Raw genomic sequence first — 14,828 nt, forward strand, 5'->3', positions numbered from 1 at the left:
TATATATATATATATAGAAGTAGTAAATGCAATAAGTAAATAATACAAAGAGTTTTATACTGATTTGGAATATCGATTTGGTGCCTACATCCAGTCGCCCTAGGTTACAAGGGTTTCCTTAAGAGCTTCAAAGTGAACTTTGGTGGTACAGAGTTTCTGAGATTTGATCCTGTCTGATGTGCAAATCAGATTGCTACCTTGACACTACCTCTTCTTTTAAACCTACACTCAGATTTTTTCTTTTTCTTTTCTTTTAAGTTGTACCATTCTCGTGTTTACAAAGATTTATGAAAGATAAAAGAAGGTTTTACGAACGTGCGGGTAAGTCGACTGGCTACTACAGGAAGTCGATTGAAGGAAATTTTAATTCACTCCCCTTCTCTTGACTTTTAATTGGTTTCATAACAGGTCTCCCTAATTAAGTGTTTAACTATATGTGAGCAAAGATTCAATGACACTTTATCATATTCCTGGTGCTCTACTTCAAGATGATCATTCTTTCACATTGACCACCATACTTCAATCGTCAACATTACTCTCACTAGGAAGACAGATTCAAAATCTTTGTCTCTTCAAATGATCGTCAAACATGGATAGTGATCAAGAAGGGCCCAAAGCCTATTTATGAATTTACCGAAAAAGATGGCACTGAGAAGCCATTTGATCCTGAATCACTCAATATCACAAAGTAACAATAAAAGATAGTTCAAACTAATGCTAGAGCTATAAGTTTGTTATATTGTGTAATGAGCAGAGCTAATTATGACAAGATATAAACATGTGAAACTGCGAAAGAAATGTGAGACAAACTAGAAGTAACTTATGAAGGAACTACTAAAGTGAAAAAAGCTCGGATCAATTCACTGGCAAATGAATATGAATTGTATAAAATGGCTGAAGATGAAAATGTAGAAGCCATTTTCTCGAGATTCGGTAAAATTGTCTTTGAACTCAAATCACTTGAAATGTTATATTCAAATGGACTCCAAGTCAGAAAACTTGTTAGAAAGTCTTCCCGGAGCTTGGGAAACTAAAGTTGTCACTCTGGAAGATGGAGTTCTGTAGAAAATGACGTATAATGAACTTCGAGGAAACTTGATGGCTTATGAACATAATCATATTAAAAGGTACAAGAAAGATGATAAAAATAAGATTGTGGCATTTACGGTTGAGACATCTGAAATTGGAGAAATCAATGAAAATCGAGACGAATGAATGGCCCTTATAAATTGAGGAGCGAGATAAATGCTTAGATAAAGAAGATAGAGATCTCAACAGGATTTTTAAGAACAATGATTTCAAAAGAAATATGATCGATGTTACTACTGTGGAAAGCCAGGACACATCAAACAAACCTGCCTAGAACGGAGAAGATGAAACAATCGAAGAAATGAAGATTCAATAAGTCTCGAAGCATAGGGTCAAGGAGAAACAACCGACGATGATCATGATGAAATGATCAATCTATGTTTCATGAAAAGAGATGAAACAAGTGACATAAGACCTTTTAATTGTCCTAGTTGTAACGACTTACAACATTCTTTGGACATAATTGCGATGAATTACAAAAGGTTATTGACGAATAGAATAAAATTGCTCAAGAAAAAAAAGATAGGCAGATTTTTCTCAAAGTAAGTTAGATTGAAGACGATTTACCAACAAAAGAGCTAGAGGAAGTCAAAATGCAATTGAACAACATCAGAAATCTCCAATTCATAGTTTTATCCGATTTAACAGAACTACGCTCTATTGAAGAAAATCTTCCAATCATAGTTCCCATAGATCAAATAGCTTCTAACTCCTACTCTCCTAAAATTCCTACTAAAATTACTTGTTACACTTATGGTGATCTTGGTCACAAATCTTTTAATTGTAGAAAATATTCTTCTAGAAAATGAATTTAGAGATCAAAAATTTCTAATCATCAAGGATCCAAAAATACTTGGATACCTAAAAGAAAATAATCTTATTGTTTTGCAGGAGAAATCCAAAAAAACTTATAGAAAAAGAATGTGGGTACACGACAGTTTATACCCAGACATATGTGAGAAAAGAAAGAAAACTTCAAAACTATAAAAAGAATGGATGGATGTTGTGTCATATTTGTAGACAATGCTAAAGGGGAAGTAATCGGAGTCAGGACTATTACACTCTAGACATCAGGCAATCTAGTTGAAGTGTATCTGGTTGAGGGACTCAAACATAACCTTCTTAGCATTAGTCAACTATGTGATTCTTAGCTCAATCAAGCATACCTTGATTGACAAGACAAAATCAAGAGATTAGCAAATCAAAGCCTAAAATAGAATCAAGTTATCAAGAAAAGGAAGAGACGTGAATCAAGCCAAAGATTCGAGATCTGATGACCATACAAGAAAAGAATCAAGCCGGCCAAGCCAAGTAGGATAGAGAAGCGATTTACCATGCACATATCTAATATGGACATGGATCAACAAATCGCCTCAATTAAGGAATCTCTCAATTATCCTTGATTGAGATAAATACCCCTTGTGTTATTCCTTACTAGAGCACGGGTCTATGCATGTATAAATTACCCCCAGACTTAAGTGTGAAGTACGCAACTTCACTTGAGCTTATAGTACAACCTCCTTTTATCATTCCTAAAGCTTTGTAAACACGTGAATGGTACAATTGAGAAGAAAAAGAAAGAAAGAATCTGAGTGTAGGTTTACAAATAGTGGTAGTGTCAAGGTAGCAATATGATTTGCACATCAGACAGGATCAAATCGCAGAAACTATGTAGTACTATAGTTCACTTCAAAGCTCTTAAGGAAACCCTTGTATCCCAAGGGGACTGGACGTAGGCACCACATCGGTGTTTCGAACCAGTATAAAAACTCTCTGTATTATTTACTTACTGCATTTTACTATTTCTATATATATATGTTTTACTAACATGCATGTAAGTCGACTGACTACTATAGGAAGTCGACTAAAGGAAATTTTAATTCACCCTCCCCCTGTTGACTCTCAATAATACTAGCTACATTTTAGTTCCTTCTAAATTTAGGAACCTAGGTAATAATATCTGGATCTCAGAAATAATAATGGACCTAAACAAAAGTCACATACAATATACAGTAAACTATTGAAGCAACTTCAAAATGAGTTGAAACTATATAGATATAAAAATCTATAAAGTTGAAGTATTAATTTTTAAAACCATCCAAACACCAAATATTGTACCTTCAACATGAACATGCAATAAAACCATAACAAGATTTGATATAATTAATTTAGCTTAAAACAACACTAATTATAGTACTTTTGTTGGTAACCTTCTCCCCAACGTCCATCAGAACTTTGAGGCCGGCTCCTCGAACGTCGACCACCTCGAAACTCACCTCTCTCCGGTGGAGAATTTGCCCTATCTCCGTGAACTGAAAAAAATTAAATACAATATGATTACGATATAATAAAGAAAGGAAGTCTTGAAGTAACAGTAAAATCATCTCTATGACCTATAGGTCATCAGTTCATCAGTTCAAACTGTGAAATCAATAATTGATGCTTATATTATAACAGAATAAAACGACAAACACACACATATATATATATAAGTACCTTTGTTATGTCTCTTGTATCTCATGTAAGCTCGTTTCCCCTTCACCATAATGTGATGAGTCTAGAATCGAACATTAAAGAAAAAAGACAAACATTATAAGACGATCAATAAACTTTAAACCGATAAATATTTTTGAAGATTAAAATGTGTAAAATTCATTACATAGACAGCCTTTTGAGCAGAAATTGCATCTTGGAAATGCACAAAACCACAACAATATCCATCCTACATTAAAAAAAAAAAGTTCAATATATATAAATGCTTAATCATTAAACAAAAAATAAGTTTTAAATAAATGATAAATCGAAAAACAAAATGAAAGTGATACATATATATACCTGATATGCCTCATAAGCTTTTAGTTGAACATCTTGAATGTGAAGGGGTCCAAACTCTTTAACAACAGCATATAAATCATTTTTTGTTGTGTTGGGTGGTAATCCTCCAACAAATATCGATTTATCTGTAAAATATAAACGAGTAACTCAATAATTCACTTAATATGACAAAAATTTCATCAATTAATTGACTAAAACAATAAAAATTTACATTCGATGTCATTATCATAATTGTCTCGCGCAACTTTGGTTGAATGAGTACTTGCAACTTTCAACAGACCAGTCGAACTAGACTTCACCAAGTTGTTGGGTTGCGGCTTTTTAGGAGCCGGTAAGAGGCCACCATTTTTTGGTGGCGAGGACCTACCTTGCTTTATCTATAGAAAATACTTCGAATTAGAATATATATTAGACAAAGCTTTAGAGGTAAAATTATAATTTAAAAAAGTTTTTATGATTTTTACATAACTAGCATGTGAATCAAACGATTCATAAAAGTACTACTAACCATTGAAGCATAGGTAATTTTTGGAGCCTCGTTCTCAACGATGGCGGGCCCCACAGGGTCCTTTTTTTGTTCTTGTTCTTTTGGGCTTGAAGGCTTCTGGTCAACTTTATCATCAACATTGTTTTCAGCTTTGCTCTGAACGTTGTTTTCAGCTTTGATCTGAACATTATTTTCAGCTTTGCTCTGAACGTTGTTTTCAGCTTTGCTCTGAACGTTATTTTCAGCTTTCCTCTGAACATTGTTTTCAGCGCTGCTCTGAATAGCTAATAATCCAAATGGAGAACAAATCTATACAGTTAAAATTCTATGCGCTAACAAATTAAATATTTTATACAATCAGGTCATCGCGATCATAAGACATACCTAAAGGAGTATCAATTGAACCATTTTCCTCAACAATTGTTGAAGATTTTTCTTCTTCATCAATAAATCTAAAAATATCATTCAATACATAGTATCCTGTCTCTTGTGGAGCAAGAAAAAAAGTTTGAGAAAACCTTTTTCTAGACTTGTCTTGCCCAATTAAGTAAGCCATAATTATCACCAAAACACCTCCAGCAACAGATGATTGAGAGTCAACATTTTTGACTTCAACTTTGCTACCCTTAAAGTGTGATGACATGATAAAATCATTTATGCCCTAAAATTAGAAAAATGTTAAGCCAAAATTAATTTTAAAAAAAAAAGAAAAAACATTTTATTCAAAGTAAAAAACATTGAAACTTTAGGTGACAAAAAAAAATTATAGTCAACCAACTGAACTATTAAGATTCTCTGTTAGAATACTTACATCAGAAGTTGTGACAGACATAATTTCACCATCGGACGATGGCCAACTTAGAATACTTTTTTCCTTGTAGAATCGATACGATTGGTCGATTCGGGTTTGTAAAATGTTATAGTATTGAACCACAAAAGCTTTGGCAACTTTTTCAGCAGCATGTCCTGTTGAATTAGTAGCCATTTTTGCACTACAATAAGATCAAATGAATAGAGGGTTAATTAGATTTAATTTAACTATAGATAAAAAAAATATAATAAAAAATAGTCAAGTTATACTAGTAAAAAAATGATACACTTTAAACAAAAAGGAAAAAGTTATAAATGCAAATGGATAGTTTAAGGAGCATCTAAATTATATCAAATTAATATCTGCAATCCCAAGATAACTAATCTATGATTTTAACCTTAAAAATTAATCATTCAAAAAGATTATGTCAAAACAAAATCTATTTTGACCCTTCTATAATAATAATAAATAAATAAAACAAAAAAAATAATAAAAAGTATTCAATCATAATTAATCATCAAAAATATATTTGAAACATAGATCTATCAATAATTTATTAAATGATAATTAAATTAATATTAGAAGTGATATATTTTATAAGATACAGTCAAACAATTGAAAAAATATCTAGCAATCTAAGATCTAAGCATTTTTATTTGTATGTATAAACCTAACCAAGAAAAGATTAATCTTAATCTATTATCAATTCAATTAGCAAACAACCTTCAAAAATTATGATTTCAAAGCATAAAATAGGATATCCTTAAAGCAAAAAATTAATAATAATTTATACACTTAAATTCACTTAGAAGGTCTAATCTAAAGGGAAATTACAACAACAATAAAAAGACAAAGAAAAAGACTACTTTTAAGAAGATTTTTTTAAAAAAAAAACCATCAAATTTTGAAAGAGGGTATGACAAGTTCAAAAATTAGCAAATGGAATAAAACACAACAACTTTAATAAATCTGAATCATTGAACCTACAAAATTAATAAATGTATATTAATTATTGAAAAAAAACATTCTTTAAAGGTTTGATCTTAAATTCTATATGGAAAGTACAAAAGAACAACAAAAGAAAATCACATTTCCCCCCTTTTAGGCTTGATAAAAGTTAAAATCGTCATCGAATTTATTTTTTTAAAAATAGTGTTGCAGATTTAAGAACTGATAAAGAGATAAAATAACGACGATAACAACAAAATTAATAACTCAAAATTATAGAATCTAAAAAATCATTTAAACAAATCAAGAAAAAACATAGAAGATAAAGAGGGAAAAAATAACTTTGAAGAAATTTGTGAATACCTCTTAAGAAAAATTATTGGAATTGGAAAAAGCCAAAGAAAGAATAAAGAGAATGTAAAAAGTATGTAACCAATATATAGTGGTGGAGTGAAAAATATTTAGTTCTTTGATATATTTTCTCTAATTCCAACTAGGATATTATAGGTCAATATTTAGTATAAATCAATTAAGTACTTTCCTTATATGTTTATTAAATATTCTTAGAAATAATATAAAGTATGTGTTTAAACATGAAATACTTGATGATAAAAAAAGATATTATTTAAAGTTCAATTGAGAAAAGATATTTATAAGTTAACATTGTATCTAGACAAATCATAGTTGAAGTATCTCAGAGTGTAAAATTGCAAAAAATATATATATATATATATATAATTGAAAATATATTATATACTAGATAATTGAAGGCCTGTTTACGGCCCAATATAATTAATTATTTTTTTTAATTTTAAGTTAGAAGTAATTATATATATTAATATCTTATTTTATTATAGTTTCTAAAATTTTCTACTATTTAAAAAAATTACAAAAAATTTCTCTTAGATACATTCCTATCCTCTGTCAGACACATCAGTATCTTCTCCCGGATACACTCATATCCTCTCTTGAATACATCTTTATCCCATCTTGAATAAATTCATATTCTCTCTTGAATACGTTTCTCCCCTCTTGGATACATTCATATTCTCTCTCGAATACATCCCTTCTCTCTCGGATTTATCCGTGAGTTATGTTTCTGCAAGTTTCCTCAATAGCAATGTATCATGATCAAAGTATCAGCATGTCTGCTGATTTATATGAAATTATTTAATTCTAAAAAAATTTTGTAATTTGAACAAGTAGCGCTATAATGTAATTAACTCTTTACACTATGAAAACTTATGAAAATTTTACTTTAATTTATGTGACATAGTTTTCTTTGTAGTCAGTTTCAAAAGAATGATGTATAATATATTTAAATAATATTTTGACTTTGAAATATTCATTTCATTCTTAGTAAGATGATTTATAGTCATATGACATCTATGGTTTGTTTTAGACCACGAGTTTTAAAAGTGTTTTTTTCTTTTAAAAATATTCATGTTAAGTTAAATTAAAATTATATAAACCGAAAGGGAGTGAGTACAAACTTTAGATTAATTTTATATTTATAAAATTTAAGTTTTTGTAACTATTTTGCCTTTTAACAAAATTTAAAATGAAAATAATTCACAATTATTTTTATAATATTTTTTTTTATCAATATTCTATAGATAATAATCAAAAAATTTAATTTAAATAGGTAATAAAGTATTTTAATTTTGAAATTCAAGTCTTGATATCAATTAAGAACACATTTATTTTTAAGTTGTAAAGCATTCATAATCTAATATTTAATGTGCTCCTTACTCTCAATGAATGACACTAATTTATAATAATTCAAGATTGCAAGAAGTAGAGATCAAGACTAAATTGTGGAAGTTTCATATGTATATGATATATAATTCTATGCTAAATTAATTTTTGTTTCCTTATATTTATACAATTTCAAAATTTATCTTGTTAATTAGTTATGTGTTTTATTAAATTACAACTATGCACTCATTATTTTGTCATTTTTTTTATTCTTACATTATTAACTCTATTTTTTATCTCTTTGGAATTGTGATTTTTTTGTTTTTTTATTTAAGTCACAATTTTTTAGGATAAAATAAATATTATTTTAGAGATTGAATAAATATTATTTTGGAGAGAAAATAAGAAATAATATTTACTAACCTACAATGACGAAGATCCACTTTGAAACCCAACGATGAAGAAAACTTTGAAACTCTTAGCCGCGAAATGAGGGATAAGGAGTAAAATCATTTCTGGAAAATAATGAAATGACGGGGGAAAAGAGTAATAAAGATTTAGGGGTTTAGTCTATGTGGCAGTGGAACCTTATTGGCGTGCAATATAGAATTCACATGGCATTTAACAACTTTCGTTAATAAGAAGGACACTTTTGACCCAATAGTTTGACGGAAAGGATAGTTTTGAGCCGAAATATAGTTTAAGGGTATATATGAGCTATTTCAGATAGTTTAAGGGTATTTTTTATCCTTTTCCTTTTAGTCTATGTGGCAGTGGAACTCTATTGGCGTGCAATGTGACATTCACATGATATTTAAGAACTTCCATTAATAAGAATTGCACTTTTGACCAATAGTTTGACGGGAAGGAGAGTTTTGAGCCGAAATATAATTTAAGGATAAATATGAACTATTTCGGATAGTTTAAGGATATTTTTTACCCTTTTCTATTAAAACTATATGAATACTTATGTTTAAAAAATATTGTATATAATTTAAAAGGAAATTACATCATGGAAGATGGTAGGTTATAATGAATATGTTGTGGTAGCAATAAACATATATGAACTATTTCAATTGTATAAATATTTTTGACATTATTATAATCAAACAAATATAAATTAATTTTTTAAAATTAAATAAAATGATTATGTGGAGTCACACATGAAACAAAACTTTTTGTGACTCTTGAAAAAGATTATTGGATTCTTCTAGAAAATTATTTTGACCACTAATTATGCAATTATAAATTTATAACTTTGCCCATGAATAATGTTTAAAATTACAATATTGTCATTGGTCGTCGTAATCATGGCTCTTCTATATAATAGAAATATATATATATATATATATATATATATATATATGTTTGACCGAAATTCCGAGAAACACCTTAACTAAACTAAGGTCCTATCACCCTCCTGAACTTATTTTTTTGTAATTTTGTGCACCTTTTGTCATACGTGGCACACTCCGTGACTCCACGCAATTGTGGCGCGTAGGAGATATTTTGATGCCACGTAAGTCAAAAAGGTGCACAAAATTACAAAAGAAAATAAGTTCGGGGGGAGGGGGTAATAGGACCTTAGTTTAATTAAGGTGTATCTGTGAGATTTCGGTCATTTCTAGGGGGAGTACTTGTGCGTTTTCTCATTAATATATGGTATTTTGAAGGTTGAAGTTTGTAACGACCCAAGCCGTCGTTAATTAGGAAAACGAAAAACATCAGGAAACTCGGGGGCCACTGTCCTGCCAGAGCGGGATGGGCGAGACAGAATGTAAATTACGCGTTATTTTCTGTTTTTTTTCAAAAACCCCTAAAAGATGCGGGGATCACCCAGAAACCCTCCAAAAGCTGCTTGAGGCTTGGGAAAGAAGGAGGAAGAGATTTTGTGTGATGTGTTGATTGGTGATCGTAGGATATACATGTGTATCAGCAAAGTATAACAGTAGTAACGAACCTAATGAATTGACTACAAATAATCCATTCCCGGAACTTGAGTACGTCATGAATGTGATTATGCTTGTGTGGTGATATATTGGATCGGGTGTCATGTACCGACACAATAACTTGCATTTGGATCGGGTGTCACATACTGACACACTAACTTGCATTGGATCAGGTGATTCATTTTGACACACTAACTAAAATCGGATGTCATGTACCAATATACATATTGGATCGGGTACCAAGACTTGACGCACAAACAATTTGGATATGAATTCCATGAGAGAAACATTGACTTGTCATATATGTGTATTATTGAAAATGTGAAATGGGACATTGAATCCTGACATGATAATTGGGTTGCGCATTATATATACATATGTGTGGATTATGATGTTGTAAATAAATTAGAGTTATATGTTTGTGTAATGAATTGTGAATCGTGGAGTCTCATATCGAGTTGTGGTGGTAAGGGAAACTAGGGGTCCTAATGATTAGAATGTGGTCATGTTTTATTATTGTTGAGGTATGGGTGGTGTTTAGTGATATTTGTTATAGTTGGGTTTTACCCCGTGAGGGGTAGTATTATAAAATGGATAGTATGTCTCGACTGGCGTAATAACAAGTAGAATCAAGTATGCTAGTATGATTGTAATATCTGGAATGGTAAGGGCAGGAAAAATATAAAGGTAGAGGAGCGATAGGTATTAATGTATGTCTCTTACTAGTCAAATTCTTATATTATCAGGGGTATCGGGTTGATCGATGATGCCACCAGTATGAGTGGTTGTACTGATACTACTTTTGCTATGTCTTTTGGGCATAATCTGATTTCTGGATCACTGACGTTTCATAGGTGAAGACGAAGATAATCTCCAACGGCTTTTACTCTTCCTTCTGCATGATGGGAGTTGCGTCATTTCTAGTCTTATTATACCTTGTATTAACAGTAGCTCTTGTGCCTATTTAGACTAGATCCTTGGGGAAGTTAAATATTCTATAAGTCTTAACTTTGAGTCGTTTAAAAACTCTTATTTTATAAAATGTTATATATGAATTTCTTTTATTAGTCTGTTTCTTATTTTTCGCATTTTGAAAACGTTTGAAATTTGAGGGTTCTCCTAATTAGGTGTAAGAGTAAGTGCCCGTACGGCCTTTGGGTTGAATTGTGACAAAGTTTTATTGTTGGACATAAAATTTAGTTAAAGTTTAATAAAGTGAAATTTTTTAAGAACTCTTAAATATATTTTCAAATTTCTAAGTTTGAAATTAAAACAAGCATATTTGATAAATAAATACTTACCTCAATTATTATTTTGATAATATCTAATAGCAAGCAACTTAAAAGTAGAGCCGTCAATATGGGCTAGGCCTGTTGGGCCGGCCTGGCCTAACCCGGGATTTAATAGGGCTGGGCTACGATTTTTGGAGTCCATATGAGAAAAGGACTTTTTAGCCCGGCCTGAATAAGCCTGCTGATTTGTGGGGCATGAGAAATATCGGCAGGGCCGGCCCGTGGGCCAATAAAAATTAATTAAAAAATATAATAAAAATGTTAAAATTTAAAGTTAAAGAGTTCAAACTCAAAACAATTAAGTTAATCTTTTCATTTAGATATTTATACTTTTACTTGAAAAAAAACTTAATAAATATTATAAAGATAATTTTATTTGTGGACTTGATTAAAAAGTAACAACATTAACATCATGTAACATTGTTTTGTCGCTATTTATGATAATATTTTTATATTATAATTTATAATTTAATTTAATAATTTAAAAAAATATATAATTTTTTAAAAAGTGGGCTAGCCCGGCAAGCCTGTAGCCCACGTACTTGTGGATTGGGCCGGCCGTTTTCTGACCTACACCAAAAATGGGCTAGCCCTGCCTGGCCCATAAAATATCGAAGTCTGTATGGATTAGCCCAGATGGGATAGACTAGCCTATATTGACAGCTCTACTTAGAAGTTGGATATTATCGAGAAATAATTGTATTTTAAAACAATTAGGCTATAATCAGGAAAGAATAATCAGATGACATGAAAAAATTATATTGTGTATTTTTAGGTCGGATTTTATTATTATTTATATATCAAAAATGATATAACTTTATCAAAATTCATAAATTTTCACTAGTGACAACTATGAAATTATACATCATTGTAATCGTCTAAAAATTTTATCAGTTGATAATACAAAAATGATTACGCTGAAATTATTTTTATGCATACGCAGGGAATATATATATATCTATATATATATATATATATAAAATATTTAGTGACGGATAGATTTTAAGTATCATTAATACTATAATATACTTTAAAGTACGGTCTTTGAGATACAATTAGATTTCTTTATAATAGCGTTAATATCATTTGTTTGAATAATGTTTTATTCTTTTTACCAAATATATTATAGAGAACATACCATATAACATAATCTAAAAGTTAGATTCAAAGAAAATATTTATCGTTATAATGAAATGTTGCTAGAACAGATAAATAAATATAATAGAAGGTTTAATTATATTTTGCAATTTAATAATTTAAAATCACACAATTAAGTAAAACCCTGATCATGATTTAGGCATATTTTTGAATACTCCTCCCTCTTCTACCATCTCAATATCAATTATTTAATTATTTTTCAAATATCAAATTTCTTCTGCATAAGTTTTAAGGATCGACAAAACTGAGTCTCCAACAAATTTAAATGAAGTTTAATATTAAATAGCTTTTTTAATTTTATTAATTACAATTTAAATATTGAATTTTAAATTATTTTTCAAAAATGTCGAATTTCCTCGTTTAGGCTTTAGTTTCGAGGATTGTAAAAGTCGAGTCCCCAACAAGTTAAGACTAATAAAGTTATTAAAAGTTCAACTGAATCTTCACTTAATTTGGTTTATTTTATATATTTATTTTTCGAATTCTGACATACATTGATGACTCTGTTCAATTTAACACACTTATACTATACTCAGGTTCTATTGCCCTCTGAATTTATTTTCTTAGTAATTTTATACCCTTTTTCGGCCTACGTGACACTATCTCGTGGGTCCAATGCTGATTGACCTTTTTTTTCAAGCTAGTGCCACGTAGGCCGAAAAGGGGTAGAAAATTACTTATAAAATAAGTTCAGGAGATAATAGGACCTTAGTATAGTATAAATGTGTCTCTGAAATTTCTACATAGGTTGAGGGGTACTTGTGCATTTTACCTATAAAATAATATAAGTTCTATACATTAAATTATCTATCATAATTATATAAGCAAATGATGCACATGCAAATGTCTAATCTTTTTAAGAGTAAATTTTATTAAATTGAATAAATAAAAATAATCTTTCCATAAAAATAGTATAATAAAATGCATGATTTATAGTATAACCTACCAACAATAAAAGTATATTATGAAAAAGTTTTGAAAATTAAGTTCTTTAAACTCCACCAAAGCGAAAATTTTGAACATATTATTTGAAGAGTGGATATAATTTATGTCTTCAAAATATCAATTATATCTTAAAGTGATTAATTTCAAAGCTTGTTAGAACAATAGAAAAGTAAAAACTATAATTGTTGGTGAAGTTTAAGGACTACAATATAATTAACTTAAATGTTACTCCCCCGTCCATAATTGTTTGTCATGTTAAGGTCATGCACAGTCCTCAAGAAAAATTTAATACAAGATGTAATTTATACCAAAATATCAAAAGTCTACATAACTTTTCAATTGAACTACACTATTATTAAGGGTAAATTTGAAAAAAAGATGATTAATTGTTTCTTGATTATTTAAATTGACAATTAATTTTGGACATCTATTTTTAATATACATGTCAAACAATTGTGGACGAAGGAAGTATTATCATAATATTAAGTAGTAAAACAACATTTTTTATTTTTAAAAAAATCTCAAAAATAGTCAAACAAATTTGATTGATTTCATTAATAAGCTTCTAATTGAAACAAATTGCAATTATTATTTCAATACTGTTCTATTTTGACTTTTGACCAAGGAAAACTTATTAATGAAATCAATTTTAAATGGGGAAATGATATATAATAGCAAATTATTAATTCAAATTAAATGTTATAAACATAGTTTGATTTAATATATTCCATAGTAAATTGTTGTTAAGCATCTATCCTGGTGAATCTCGCTCGTCACGCTCATTCTCGCTGGCAGTTTCTCTCGCCTTTCTCGCTTTTAAACAAACACAAATGTGCGAAATGTGTTTTTGTTTGTATAAAGCGAGAGAAAATTTATATATACATATATTTTCGTTTCCCTCTCTCCTCTCTCCCCTCTCCCAGACCTTGTTGGAGATCTCACTCGTCCTTCTCAATTCATACAAACACAAATGTATACATTGCATTTATGTTTGTATAAAGCAAGAGAAAATTGTATATACAAATACAAATGCATATATTTTCGTCTTATATACTTATGTTTATACAAATACGATATTCCCCTACCCAGCTTTCTTTTGCTTTCTTGCTTTATACAAACACAGATTATATAATTGATCTTTGTAGATTACACAGTAGCTAGGATTTCCAAAAGAAGATGTCAATTCGTTTGATGAGAAATAAAAAGAAATATCGAAAATTCAAGTGACTGAAGCTGCAGCAGCTACTTACGAATTAACAGGAAAAAAAAGCAACGATTGGAGTGGGAGAGTCAGAGTCGAAAAGAGGATTCCTTACTTCTTTCTCTCATTCAAAACCGTGCATGAGATTTTCATCTCACACGTCTCCTAATTGATAAAAGAAAGAAGAACCCATTTTCTTTCTTTTTTGATTAAGCTTTCTTTTGTATATGTATAGTGAAATATACATATTTATGTATGTTATGGAACGCAATTATTCAAACTGTATCTATAACATACAAATATGATTTTTATATTTGCTATAGTGAAAGTTACTCATTTTAAAATAATGGATGCAATTCGTTTGAATTAGAAGTTTAATCAATGAAATTAATTATATTTATTCACTATTTTAAAG

The 14,828-nt window shown here is 29.6% G+C and overlaps 1 protein-coding gene across 1 annotated transcript; it reads right to left on the bottom strand.

Annotated features, from left to right (window-relative positions):
* Window positions 1-3,194: 3,194 nt before the first annotated feature.
* On the bottom strand, window positions 3,195-5,396 carry LOC107020113 (putative G3BP-like protein). Its single transcript, XM_027916819.1, has 8 exons — window positions 5,223-5,396; window positions 4,796-5,072; window positions 4,433-4,695; window positions 4,136-4,301; window positions 3,925-4,049; window positions 3,749-3,811; window positions 3,586-3,646; window positions 3,195-3,401 (listed from the first exon to the last, which is right to left on the bottom strand). Exons 1-8 carry the CDS (start codon window positions 5,394-5,396, stop codon window positions 3,274-3,276), a joined length of 1,257 nt encoding a protein of 418 aa, XP_027772620.1. The 3' UTR covers window positions 3,195-3,273.
* Window positions 5,397-14,828: the final 9,432 nt, after the last annotated feature.

This window comes from Solanum pennellii, chromosome 5, assembly GCF_001406875.1.
Source record: "Solanum pennellii chromosome 5, SPENNV200".
NCBI classification, from domain to species: domain Eukaryota; kingdom Viridiplantae; phylum Streptophyta; class Magnoliopsida; order Solanales; family Solanaceae; genus Solanum; species Solanum pennellii.